Source organism: Cibotium barometz, chromosome 58 (assembly GCF_041138505.1).
Source record: "Cibotium barometz isolate CiBa-2024 chromosome 58, ASM4113850v1, whole genome shotgun sequence".
Taxonomy (NCBI): domain Eukaryota; kingdom Viridiplantae; phylum Streptophyta; class Polypodiopsida; order Cyatheales; family Cibotiaceae; genus Cibotium; species Cibotium barometz.
The window spans coordinates 12,522,215-12,536,046 of NC_141103.1; the positions used below are offsets into that span (position 1 = coordinate 12,522,215).

General features: G+C 39.4%; 1 protein-coding gene across 1 annotated transcript; it reads left to right on the forward strand.

Annotated features, from left to right (window-relative positions):
- Positions 1 to 11,677: 11,677 nt before the first annotated feature.
- Positions 11,678 to 13,326, forward strand: LOC147605911 (uncharacterized). The gene is made up of 2 exons (XM_086792747.1): positions 11,678 to 11,995; positions 12,223 to 13,326. Exons 1-2 carry the CDS (start codon positions 11,860 to 11,862, stop codon positions 13,086 to 13,088), a joined length of 1,002 nt encoding a protein of 333 aa, XP_086648873.1. The 5' UTR covers positions 11,678 to 11,859; the 3' UTR covers positions 13,089 to 13,326.
- The last annotated feature ends 506 nt before the right edge of the window (positions 13,327 to 13,832 follow it).

Here is a 13,832-nt window from a genome sequence, read left to right on the forward strand (position 1 = left end):
AACGATGAATCGGTGCCCTCAAGCAATCGACGACAAGCTCGGTCATTGCCTGCGGCGGGTAGTAAGAAGATCTGAGTCCAAGAGAAGGCATAGTCCGTTACCTGGTTCACCATCTGGAGTTGCGAGGCAATTATTTCTGCTTCCGGTAGTGATGGTGGCTGTAGCACCCGTCCGATATAACAAATTTAGTGGAAAGTCCTCAAAAGACCCTGATGCTCATGTTAGACAGCTCGACAAACACTATGCATTAAACGTGCATGGGGCAGTGGATGCCCCACGTAAGGAGGTGGTGTTTGAGACAACACTGCAGGGGGTAAAGCAGTGTGATGGTTGGCAGAGTATCCAGTGGATCACTTCTAGACTTATGATGAGGTACAATGGGCGTTTTTGCGACAATTGAGGAAAGAGAAGATAGTGCCGCAAATCCTAGAGGGCCTGCGGGAGTTAAAGCAAGGCCGAAAGGATGTGGAGAATTATGCAACCTGTCTTTGAATCTTGTTGCAAAGGGTTCCAGCGGCTCAGGACCAGCCTCGGAGGTGCTGAATTCATACTTTGTGATTGACAGGTCTCAAAAAGGATCTATAAAAAACGGCAATGGCAACAGGGGATATGATAACTGTACCCTTGGAAGATGTCATTGAGCAAGTGATACGGGCAGGCCGCTCATTAGACACTTATGGGAAAGGCAAGGGCAGTAAAATCAAGAGGGAAGACCGGAAAAGGAAAGCGTAAGGAAAGTGATAGCGAAGATTCTGATGATAGTTCGGAGTCTGATTCGGATGACAGTGAGGACTCAGAGGATGCCCAAAAGTCCAAGAAAGGGTCAAAGAAGGGGAAAGATCATAAAAATGAGCACCATCATGCGGAGCACTCGCAAAGCTCCTCGAGTCAAAGTGAGACTGGAAAGAACACAGATAAGGGTCTTTGGTGCGTTAAATGCAAGAATCTGGGGCACCTTGTGCACGAATGTGCTTTGAATCAGCTGGTGTGAGATTTGTAAATCTTCTACCCATAATACGGGAGATTTCCATTATAATGGTCGAGCATAAAAGGAAGGCAGAGGTGGATGGCATGGTACAAAATCATTTGAACCGACGATATCTTTTGCCCAGATGCAGTAGGACTTCCAGGGTAGCTCATTCAGGGGCAGAAGAGGTGGTGGAAGAGGCCGAGGTCACGGTGCCACGGTGTGCCCTAAAACTTGTCTATTTTGCTTGGAGGAGGGCCATTGGTCAGAATGTCCGGAGGCAGCAGCATACGATGCCCAAAAGGCAGAAAAGCAATCTAAGTCGGCTGGAAAGGCACCAATTGTCAATATGGTGCAGTTGGTTGTATTAGATGAACCCCCGACAGTCCATACTGTAACCAAATCCGGCTCTAAGGTGAAGGCACAAGATATCATAGATAAGGATCCTATATCGCAACTGGCCACAACAAGATGCAGTGAGGCATGAATTGTCCACGTAGGTTGCCAACCAGCCGCCAGTCTATTCTTCTGAAGTGGGTCGAAGTACGGTTCCTGTCGGGAAATCAAAGAAAATAATACCAGTGGCTAGATTACCATAACGGGAATGGACATGTAGAAAAACATTAGCCAACAAAGCGGATTGAGCAATGAGACTATCAAGGTACCAAGTCTGACTTCGACTCCGGAAATTCCATCTTTATGGCAGTATCCTATCACTATACCACTAGGGTAGCTATTGGAATTGGTACCCGCATTCAGAGATCGGATTACTAACCAAAGGAAACAACATGCGAAAGAACCTGCAAGCCATGCAGTTCAGCAGATGGAAGGCTCGGTGGATGCAGTACCGCTGTCAGACACTTGTATTCCGGTAACTACAGTAAAGTATAGAGGACATCTGATTGATCAAGTGCTGCTAGATGGTGGGTCTGGAGTCAGTATTATAACCATCGCTACTTGTAGGAAGTATGACTTAAGGCAATGGGAGGCAGCACCTTTTCTGGTTCGGATGGCATATCAAAGGCGGGTACATTCTCTAAGAATTCTGCAGGATATAGTGCTGAAGTTGGCTAGAATACAGTTCTCGGTTGTCTTTAATGGTTCTGGATATGGAAGGAGCATAGACTGATTTTAATTTGTTGTTGGGACGGCCTTGGCTAACAAATGTATTGATGCTCTATAGGGGGAAGAAGAAAGTTAAAGTGACTCTTGAAGAGCGGTGCCCGTTTTGCCGGCTACTGCTAGCAGGGACTGTCAATATGGTGGAAGGCTTGGATGATGATGATGAGGAGGAAGCAGAGTTTTTGGCAATTAATGAAGATCTAGCGTCACTCTATGTTATTGATGTTGAAGAAATACAACAGTGGTATCAATCTCTGCGAAGGAATCCGGAAGCGAAACAAAAAGCAAGGATAATCAGAAATTTGCTGATGAATTGGCCGAGTTGGATATAAAAGTGGTACTCCTGTGCTGCAGGAGAGGAATTTTGAGAAACAGATGCAAACAGTGACTAGGGCCAAGGAAGAGGAATTGCAGATAGTAAATTTGGGTGAGCCGTCGGAAGACAAATTTGTGAAGATTAGTGCTGCTCTTCCAGTGGAGTTTCGGGTTGTTTGCGGGAATTCAAGGATGTGTTTGCATGGGATTACTTTGATATAAAGGGTTTGGACCCAAAGTTTTATCAACATAAGATCAATTTGAAGCTTGATATGCGGTACACCTGTTAGGAATCAGGGATACAGAATGAATCCGCATGTGGCTAAACAGGTTAAGGAAGAATGCTGCGAGTGGGATTTATTACTCCAATGGATAAAGTAGAATGGATATCCCCAATTGTTATAGTACCCAAGAAGAACAAGAAATTACAGATTTGCATGGATTACCACAAGCTGAATGCGGCCACTATTCTAGATCCTTTTCCTTTGTCGTACATTGATAGTATCTTGGATGATGTAGCAGGTCACAACATTTACTCTTTCCTAGATGGGTTTAGTGGGTATAACCAAGTGTAGATGGCACCAGAGGATCAGTCTAAAACCGTCTTTATTACAAATTGGGGAGTGTTCATCTGTATTGTCATGTGGTTTGAACTTTGGACTCCAGAATGCTCCATCCACCTTTCATCGGGACATGTAGGAAATTTTTGGAGATTACTTGTTGGAGTTTATGCAGGTATTCTTGGATGATTTCAATGTTTTCAGTGAATTTTGTAAGCATTTGATGCATTTGCGATTATGTTTTGCTGAAATGTCGGGCTAAAATGTCGGGAGGCTAGGTTAAGCCTCAACCCCCGCTGAAGAGTGTGTTTGGTGGTAAAAAGTGGCATGTTACTGGGCCATATCATCTCTAAGGACGGCATTGCGATGGATCCCAGTAAGGTGGGCAACTATTATGCAGGCACGTGCACCACGCAACCTAGGGGAAGTAAGCCGATTTTTAGGGCAGATCAGGTGGCATGGAAGACATCTCCGGTTGTTGGCCCATATTGCAGTACCGTTAAATCTGGTGACACATTCTGAAGTTTCAGTTCCAATGGCTCCCGACTGCGATGTAGCATATGGAAGATTGCGGTTATTATTGTCAAAGGCTCCGGTGCTGATGCCCCGAGATTGGGAGCAGGATTTTCATGTTTTTGTGGATGCCTCGGATACCGCAATAGGCAATGTTTTGATGCAAAAGAATGTGGACCGGATTTAGACTATCTGAACACATTATAAATGACTTTATATAAAGGTGTAATAGTCTCATTCATTCTCATTTCTATATTTTGACTTCACTTTTTTCCATGGCTTGTATGAAAAACACTACACGTAAGCATCTACCATCACCTCATCGTCCTCCATTGCCACCTCCACCTCCACCTCCACCTCCACCTCCACCTCCACCTCCACCTCCCTCTCCCCCTCATCCGGACACAACTGACCCGGACACCACCATTGACCGTGATCGAGAGATAGGGAGTGATGTTGACCCTGATGGAGTGCCATGGGCTGATATTCCTATCCCCCCAATACGTTACACAACTAGTGGGAAGAGCTTGCATATCCAGGCATGGGTCCATTGCCAACACGAGAAGAGGTGGCAACAGTAGCAACAACGGAAGTAGCAGCAACAGAGTAGCAGCCAGCTCCCATCATCCTCTTGACGTAAACGTGCACGAGATTGGAGTGCTCATGCATGTCCTCCTTGACCACCCGCAAGAAACCCTCCTCCTCGTGCCCCAAGGAGGAAACAACGCAATGGCATGGCAGCTCTAAAGGAGATTCGGAGGTTCCAAAAGAGTGTTGACCTCCTCATCCCGAGAGCCCCTTTTGCATGTCTTGTCAAAGAGATACTATACGATTTAGGGAGCCAAGACAAGAGGATGCAAAGCCTTTCGTTGGCTGCAATCTTAGAAGCAGCAGAGGCATTTTTGGTCACCATGTTTGAAGATTCTAACCTGTGTGCAATCCATGCGAAGCGGGTCACAATCATGTGTAAAGACATGAAGCTGGCACACACCATTTGACGTGATAACCTCTGAATATTTCCCTTATGATATACATGATTGGACAATGTAAAATTTCACTTAATATATTCTCTTTTTAGTGCTTCTCAAAGTTGTCCATCAAGGCCTTGATTGCATGTGTATCTGTATCAAAAAAATTTAAATGTGTTTGATTTGTATATTTCATTTACAAGGGCGATTTGTGTATTTCACTTGTTTAGTATGTATAGTTTGAAGGCTTAAAAAAGTAAAAAAAACCCCAACCTGAACATGGTAACTTTTGCCTAGACAGGAAGCCTGTCTGGGCAAAAGTCACTCTGTTCAGGTTGGGGGTCTTTTTACCTTTCTAAACCTTCCTCTCAATGATATTTATTTATATTTTTTTGTTTTAATATTATTTAGTTGTAAATTTCTTAGTGATAGCAAAACTTGCAATGTATGATAACTAGGTGATATCAGGCCCAATGTGAAGGCACCACATCTTTTATGATCTTAATACTACTTTGTAAGGTAGTATATATTTTTAATTTTAAGTTCCTAATTTATAATAAGGTCTATATAAATGCTTATACATGACAATTGAAGGCTAAACTATGCAAATAGAGCCCTAACCTGAACAGGGCGACTTTTGCACCCAAACAGCAAGCCTGTCTGGGGGCAAAAGTTGCCCTGTTCAGGTTGGGGCTATTTTTGTATTTGGTGGCCTCTAATTGTTATGTACAAACATTTATATGTATTCATATTCACATATACATAGGCCTTACTATCAATTAAAGCTGAGTATTGGTTAAATTAGATAAAACTATACTCATGTAAGAACTACACTCATGTAAGAACTCTCTCATCATGTAAAAGAGTATCTTTTCTGATCTTAATATTACTTTAAAAGAAACTACATATCTTTAATTTTAAGCACCTAATTTATAGAAAATCTTATATGAATGCTTATACATGATGACAACTGAAGGCTAAAAAATACAAAAAGAGCCCCAACCTGAACAGGGCGACTTTTGCCCAGACAGCAAGCTTGTCTGGGCAAAAGTTGCCCTGTTTAGGTTGGGGCTATTTTTATATTTGGTGACCTCCAATTGTTATGTACAAGCATTTACAAGTAGTCAAATTCACATACACATAGGCCTTGCTATCAATTAGAGCTGGGTGTTGGCAAAATCAAACAGAACTACACACTCATTGTGGTCAGAGAGGACAAGGGGGACATCATGGGAAGTTGGCCCAAATTAATCATTTTACTGATACCACAAACTAAACATGCATGCAATCTAGTGTTATCCACAATCTCTCTCTCTCTCTCTCTCTCTCTCTCTCTCTCATATCATGAAAACTTACATTATTCAAACTTTATGTAGACATTATGTATAAAAAAACCCACTTTATGTAGACATTATGTATAAACTTTATTCAAACTTTATGTAGACATTATGTATAAAAAAACCCACTTGTATTAATAAAAAGGATTTACATTAATTATCAAACACAGTATCTACGATAAATTTTTAAGCTAACTCATAATCTTCTTGAGATGCCTAGCTATAGTCTTGCGCCTCTTCTTGCTAATAAGTGGAAGGGTCCTTGACAATATGGCATTGACGACACAATCTGGGTCCTTCTCACCCAATACACTCTGCAAATGCAGTGTGTGCTAGCACTTTAGAAGAGCAACCCCCTTGGAAGGCAGTGTACACTGCAGCCTTGTTGATGAGCACTATCTTGTCAGTTTTTCTTGGAATCGTTGATGACAAGCATAGGACTTTGCTAAGTACTTTAAGGGCTAACATGTAGAATCTTGCCATGAGGCTGAATGCATTGTGCACCACAACAAGGTGTTGAGGTGCAATACGACCCATGTAAAGGGCCAATCTCTTCCAAAACCCTCACGTGTGCTACCTTTACGTTGAGCCCAAGCATCTACAGAGACTATATGCTACACACAAGAAATAGGATTAGTGAAATTCTAGTAGTATTATCAATTATATTTATTAGATTCATACACAATTTATCTTACCGTGTGTTTGAAATTAGAGCTAACCACCTCACGCTTGCAAATGTCAACGGAGGACTTGTGCTCCTCTCCAACGACACTATTGTAGCGTCGTCAGACTCTTTGGTCACAGCGACAATTGTTCTTGAGCTTTTCTAAACTCCTCCTCAGTCATCACAAGGCTTTGACCAGCCTCTGCAATTGCTGATTTTAGGATCATCACCGACTCATGCACATCACCCTGCACCGGAACAAGCCCTTGTTGAAAAGCCTCCAAGCCCTTGTTATTGATGGGAAATTCATCATTCATAGCTAATAAGGAGAGTCGTTTATGCATAAGCTTATGTCTTTAGCTTATGCATAAAGCTTTATTCTTTATGATTTATGATGCATAAGCTTATGCATAAGCTTTACACATATGGCTTTATGCAATAAAGCCTTATGTTTATGGTTTAATACATATGCAATAAGCTTATTCATAAAGCTTAAGTATAAAGATGCATAAAACTTATGTATATAAGAACAAGCTATACGTATGCATAAAGTTGCATAAAACCTATGTATATAAGCACAAGCTATACATATGCATAAAGCTTATAATGTACTAGCACAAGCTTATGCATAAGATTTAAACATAAGCTGAATGCATATGTATTAAGCCATAAACATAGAGCTTTATTGCATAAAGCCATATGTATTAAGCCATAAACATAGAGCTTTATTGCATAAAGCCATATGCATAAAGCTTATGCATTAAGTCATATGTGTACTTCCTGATGCCAATGAGAGGAAGGTGAAGATGATGACAAGGAACATCCCATTCATGATGATGAGGATCTTGATGCATCCCTAACTCCTTAGTCTTGGTGTGGCTTATGCACCTTATTATGTTCTTGTCTTTTTGCTTTGCCTATGAGAAGGCATTACTCTTTTTTGCTACAATCCGAGATGAACTTTGCCAAACAATTAAGTAATAGAATCTATGCTTTTGCCTCAACCTTGTGCAAAATAGTTATCTTTAATTTCTCTATACTTTGGCCTCAATCTTGTGCAAATTTGTTGTCTTCACATTCACTTACACACTTTCATATGCACAAGGAAAATACAAGGGATTCCCCTTGTATATGCACTATAGTTTGTGCAATGTAAGCAAGAGGGCCCCCATATTTTTTGTTGTAGGCCTACCCAACTCCTACCCAACTCTCGGCCTGGATATAGCTAGTAGGCCAACTACTGAGCCAATAGTTGGGCATCAATTTTTGAAGCCTACAAAAATAACACTAAGTTGCCAGCCTACTCATGTGGCTATACCTCCATTCTTTTGTGGTGTTTGAGTTCCATCTAAAAATCGCACCAAATTTTTCAAAATACCCCATATTATCTTGCTTTATCTCTTCAAACTCATCTTCTATTTTGTCGAGATCTCTTTATTTTTTAATCTTTCAATCATTAATCCTTGGAACAGAGAAAAATGAGGATTGTAAGTTCAAAATGTGAAAAAAAAAACATGATGTGAGAAACCAAAAGGCTCAACAACACTGAAATTCAAATAAGAGGGAAATTGTTTAAGGTGGAAATACTCAAGGAAAATAAGGGAAAACTTATAGAGAGACTCTACAAACAAAAAGAAGGAAATTCATAAATTAAAATCAAGATAATAAAATGTCAAATACTCTACTTGCAAAAGTAAATGGAGCTCAAATTCACCTCATAATGATGGAATTGAAAGGGGAAAAACTACCGAGTTGCTTAGGGGAGGCAAATATAATTAAACATATGTTTTTGGTAGAAATTGAAACATACTTTCAACTTTAACGTGATTGTATTTTGTTTTAGAAATGGATGGTGCCAGAATAAAAAAATGGGTTAATCAATTTAAATATATTTTTCCCAAATGTGATCTTTGAAATAAAAAAGAAGAGAGAGACTGCCCATCCCAAACTTTTCCTTGATTTAAGGAAGAGAGAGAAGGTCTTTTTTCGGAGTCCCATGGAAATCCGTTAGTGGGAGATTTGTTTCATTAACACATTTGCATACCCAATTTGTTTTGTGAGTTTTTATAAAATTGTTTCACTTTTTAAACCCTTGTTTTTAAGCCTACATGGTAATTTCATGTAATATTTTCCCAAAACTAAGACATTTTATGGTATTTACATTGTGTAGGGTTCTATAGATTATATTTATCCTCAAAGAATCTCTCTCTCTCTCTCTCTCTCTCTCTCTCTCTCTCTCTCTCTCTCTCTCTCTCTCTCTCTCTCGTATTCTCCTCTCCCTTCCCCTCCCTCCATTTCTCTTCATAAACTTCCTAATTATGATACATTTAATTTTCTTTGATATAAATATTTCTACATCCTAAGACTAAGATATATGGAATGCCTCTAAGACTTTGAGATTTATTGATTAAATATTATTTTAAAAAAAAAGAGAAAAAAGGGAGAAGACTAATATAAAATTAAGATAACAAAACAATATTACTAGTCCTTAACAAAACAAGCATGTAAACAAAGCTGCAAGTCAAGTATTGTAAATGTCCCACAAGTAGCCTTCCTTAATTAAGGGGAAGCAATATAAAAGGAGAACCATGAGTACACAAAGTAGAATAACAGACCATATCGTTGGCCTTGATTTGAGGCATATGCAATAAGAATCTCTTTTCAAAGTTAGAAGACCTTATTAATAGAAAATATTTCATACTCATGGTGGCACATTAGACTTATTATGTTCAATTGAGAGTAATGTGATTAAAAAGAAAGAATATACGCATGTGCATAAAGCAAAATTGATAATAATGATATATTGAAGCACAAATGATTAGCTTGTGTGTAAAGGAATGTAGAAATCTGCACTATTAGAACACTTTAGAAAAGTCATCATTTTAGGAGAAATAAAATTAAGACTTATGTCACACATTTGATGACAATTTCACAAGTTCTTGAAATAACTGTACACATAGTAATTATGCATAGCTATTAGTTTGAGTACCATATCATGATGGGAAGACTAAGGTCCACACTTTTTTCTATGTATGCATTATAGGAGCCAAGTTAAAATATGCAGTTAGATTTTCATTAATTTGCAAGATGTTCATGACTAAGGCTACACTATATTATATAAGGTAAACATAGAAGTTCTTAGGAATAAATGGCACCTACAACAAGAAATTAATTGATAGAACTTCTATAAAATTTTATCAACAAACACTCTATGAAAATTTAAAAATCAATATTGATCATACCCTAATTATTAGGAAATGTGCTAAAAATTCACATGGTCATACCATTTAAGGTCATATGGAAATACATATTTTCTTTTTTTAATCAAGCAATTGATTTTACAATCTATAATCTACAACATCATAGGAAGCATCATTCATGCATGTTTGCCCATCCATTGATCCATTCATTGTTTAGAACTTCATGGTACTACCTATGCTTAGAAAATATTAAAAAGAAACAGTAAAATAACCTCATGCTATGTTAATGAACTTGGATTTATGCATTTACATAGCATTAAGATTCAACATGAAGATTCTAATGCAAGCTAGCTACTCTCTATAGCTGTGAATGCACATCTAAAAAATTCCCTTCATCTTGTAATATGTATGTATGATTGGAAAACTTTCTAAAAGTTTTTAATATGCACGTATTCAAGAAAAACTTTCCTAAGGCATCTATATAAAAATTTGAATTTTCTAGAATGCAAGTGGATAGCTTTTATTTGGATAGTGGTTACAAACCTAAAGTTTTGTCGACTTTTACTACACAAGAAAGAGGCATGACTATATGAAAATGTGTCAGTTTATTTATTATAAGCAAAATGAGTTACACATGGTAAAAAATAAGATTCCAATTTCATATAGTAGAGAGTGCTAGTCATGGTAAGTAAATCTATATGCTTTTAAAATAGCTTTCAAGGTATCGTCACGCAGGTAAGGTATACACGTTATGGAAAGATCAATTTAATACAAAGGAAAACACATGTATCAATACCAAAAGGATCAAGAAGTATTTTGTTTCATGGATTTCTGTAGTTTTATTTCATCCATGAATAAAAGAGAAGATAATATTTTTACTTTATTACAAATTTTAGTACAAATCCATGAATAAAAGAGAAGAGAAAAATTCAATAACTCTAGAGTATCATGTTGCCATGATGCTTTAGAATATTTTTGAGACAACAAAAGGAAGCAACTTACCAGTTTAAACTTGTCATAGGGCAAAGTTTGAACAAGTCCCACTAGAAAAGAATTCAAGTTTAATAGGATCTACAATAAGGTGAATTGTGATGCTAGTAAATGTGTTTCTTAATCTAGGTTTGAGGTCTAATTCACCCCTATGTCCTTCTTAGGAAGTGCTTATCTTCCATTATTCATGCATGCACGAAGAGTGACATGTCAATATATGTGATTTATGCACAAATTAGAGTGGCAGCTTGATATATGTGCTTCATGTTGTACTATAGGGGCATGATTCAACCCCATCTCATTCTTAGCTTTGGACAGGAAAAGTAAAAGTTAAGGAGTTTATACTTACAAGAATGTGTTGTATTTTCATAGGGAATGCTCATGCTCCATCTCTTTCTTAGAGAGTGCCCATGTTCTGTTATGCATAAAGCATGAAGTAGCGACCCAAAAGTAAAAGAAAATACAATGGAAGAATACCACAGTGTTTTGAAACACGTGTTGCAATGTTGTGGAGTTTTTGTGAAATGAAAGTTCACATGTTGTATTGTTATTGTCAGATCTAAAGAACATGGTGCATTGTCATGAAGAGTTTAGGAGTTAACATGTATTGTTTCATATGGAGGTGAGATGGATGCTCTTATAAAGTTTTAATAGGAAGTTCATGGGATGCTTCTTGATCTTGTTGGGCCATGGCATCTCAAGAGGAAGTTCATGGGATGCTTCTTGATGTTGTTTGGCCATGGCATCTCAAGAGGAAGTCATTGGGAGTAGGTCGCTTAGGACAGCTATATTGAGCCTTTCAAGTAATGGCCAGATAGAAAGTGGGGGGTATCAAATAAGATAATTGGTTATACTTTGTATTGGGAAGTGGGTAAAGCCTACACGCAAGCGTTGATAAGGGAGCTTGTTGGCGTTTACTTTTGAGTAGGATGGTAATTGAGTAGTCCTCATCTTGCCATGATTTAATATTTACAACTTTTGAAATAAGGTCTCATGTCGCCTATCTCCCCAGCAGGTAGCCATGCCCATATAAGTGTGGTTCCGTGTCTGTGTAATCGGAGACCTGCTGCACTGTTTGCCTACAGCTCCCTCTCAAGCATCCATCCAATCAATACTACCACACAGGCGCCCCTCTCACCCATTATACCATACATACTGTCGCCATTCACAGTGCACTGTTTTATACAAGTAGTAGTAGTAGTAGCTCTGTTGTATTCATCAGTATGTTGGACAGTGTAGACCAGTGTCTCGCCTTCATGCTTGATTCCGGCTTGCAAGACCCTGCCGTTTGGCAGTATGTCGTAGACTCTTGTGATTCTGAATTGAGCCTTGAAAGCTTTATTGGGCTTCTCCAAGCTGGTAAGATTGTGCGTCAATCAATACTTGCTCAATATTTGCTTGACTTTCCTAAGGTTATAATGCCTAATTATGTGCTCGCTGGACTGATTAGCTTGTTGGGTCCTATGATTTATGTGTTTGCTGGACTGCTTAGCTTGTTGGGTCACTGGTTAGCTTGTGATTATGTGTTGGGCGACTTGTTCCACACAGAGCTTGCTCTCACTAATATTGGGCGTTGTTGTGTGCAGGTTCATCGCCATCTGGTGGTTCTGGTATCAAGAAGAAGAGGAAGCATGGGTACAGAGGTATTAGGAGGCGCCCCTGGGGGAAGTACGCGGCCGAGATCAGAGACCCGGCCAAGAGAGGGAGAGTGTGGCTGGGCACCTTCAACACTCCCGAGGAGGCCGCCCGTGCCTACGATGCGGCCGCTACACGCATCAAAGGGGAAAAAGCCAAGCTCAACTTCACAGCTACACCTACCTATGCTACTGACACAGTCATAAGATCGTGCTCATACGCGATTACACGCACTAACTCAGATTCTGTGCAGCAGCAGAAGACCGGCGCCATAGCCAGCACAGGAAATGATAGTACTTCCCTTTGCTCCTCCGCTAGCCTGAAAGTTCGTGTAACCTGCAACCAAGTGGGTTCAGAGCTAGCGGCCATGCGCCCTAAAAATTTATGTAACAGAGACCAAGATCAGAGGCAGCGGCCCGCCACAACTCTCAAACTACTGGCTGCGCCGGCAGTTGATGATCAAGAGAGTGATGCAGGCTGCTCTTCTTCTCAATATAGCGATGGGGATAATGATCGACTGCATGTCTGTGAGTGGCCAGATACCAGCAGTATCCTGCAGCTCCCTTCCACACTAGTGGCGCAGGCGCAACCTGTTGAATGTCTTTTAGACGGTGGATCAGAGGTTTTCAGCACATTAGCATACAGTGCAGAAGATCTACATGAATTAGAGGACATAAACAGCACCATGTTTTGTGCGAGCTCAATTACACATGCAGAATCGGAGGAGGAGGAAAGTGAGCCAGTTAATTCAGGCTTTTTTACTGGTGACGGCTTAGAATCGGACGATTATTGTATACCATTATGGAGTTTTGATTAGACGATGCCTAATTTAGCCAACCAGTTACCATTTCAAGGCAATTTCATAGCTTGCAGTGCACGTGCACGAAACCAATGCTGCACGTGTATAACCTTTGTGGTCAGTGGTCACCTGCCAAAAAGAGTGGATAGCTTGTACTGCACGTTTCTGATAAATGTGCTGTATTTGTATATATAACAAGAACCGTTGTGGTGACTTGCCCAAAAGTCTTCTTTTGCATGTAATTGAACAATGTGACTATAGCTTCCATCGTCTTACCTTAGCTTACAATATAATAAAATAAACCTATAAGTGTTTGTCCAATGTTCATTCTATCGTTAATTGAATCTATTTAACATGACCAATGAGGATTGAAGGGAGAAAGATTACTTGGCACTACATTTGGCAAAGCTCAAGGCTATAGTCTAGTAATAGTCTTACTTGAGTGTGAGCTTATGTTGATATATCTATTTTAGTGATTTTAGGGTTCACTCCTCTTTTGCATCTACTCTCTCTCTCTCTCTCTCTCTCTCTCTCTCTCTCTCTCTCTCTCTCTCTCTCTCTCGTTATTATTTTTGCATGTCACCTACAGTGGAAAAGTCTTAGAATCTTTTTAGAATACAAATGCCTCTTGGAGTCAATATTGTAATTTATGTCTTGCAATAGAAATTTTAAAAATTGGCTTTTTAAAACTATTTTGGAGGATTCTTTTGAGGGTCTTATGCTTTGAAATTGATGAAAAGTAGCATGAAAGAGTTGTATAAT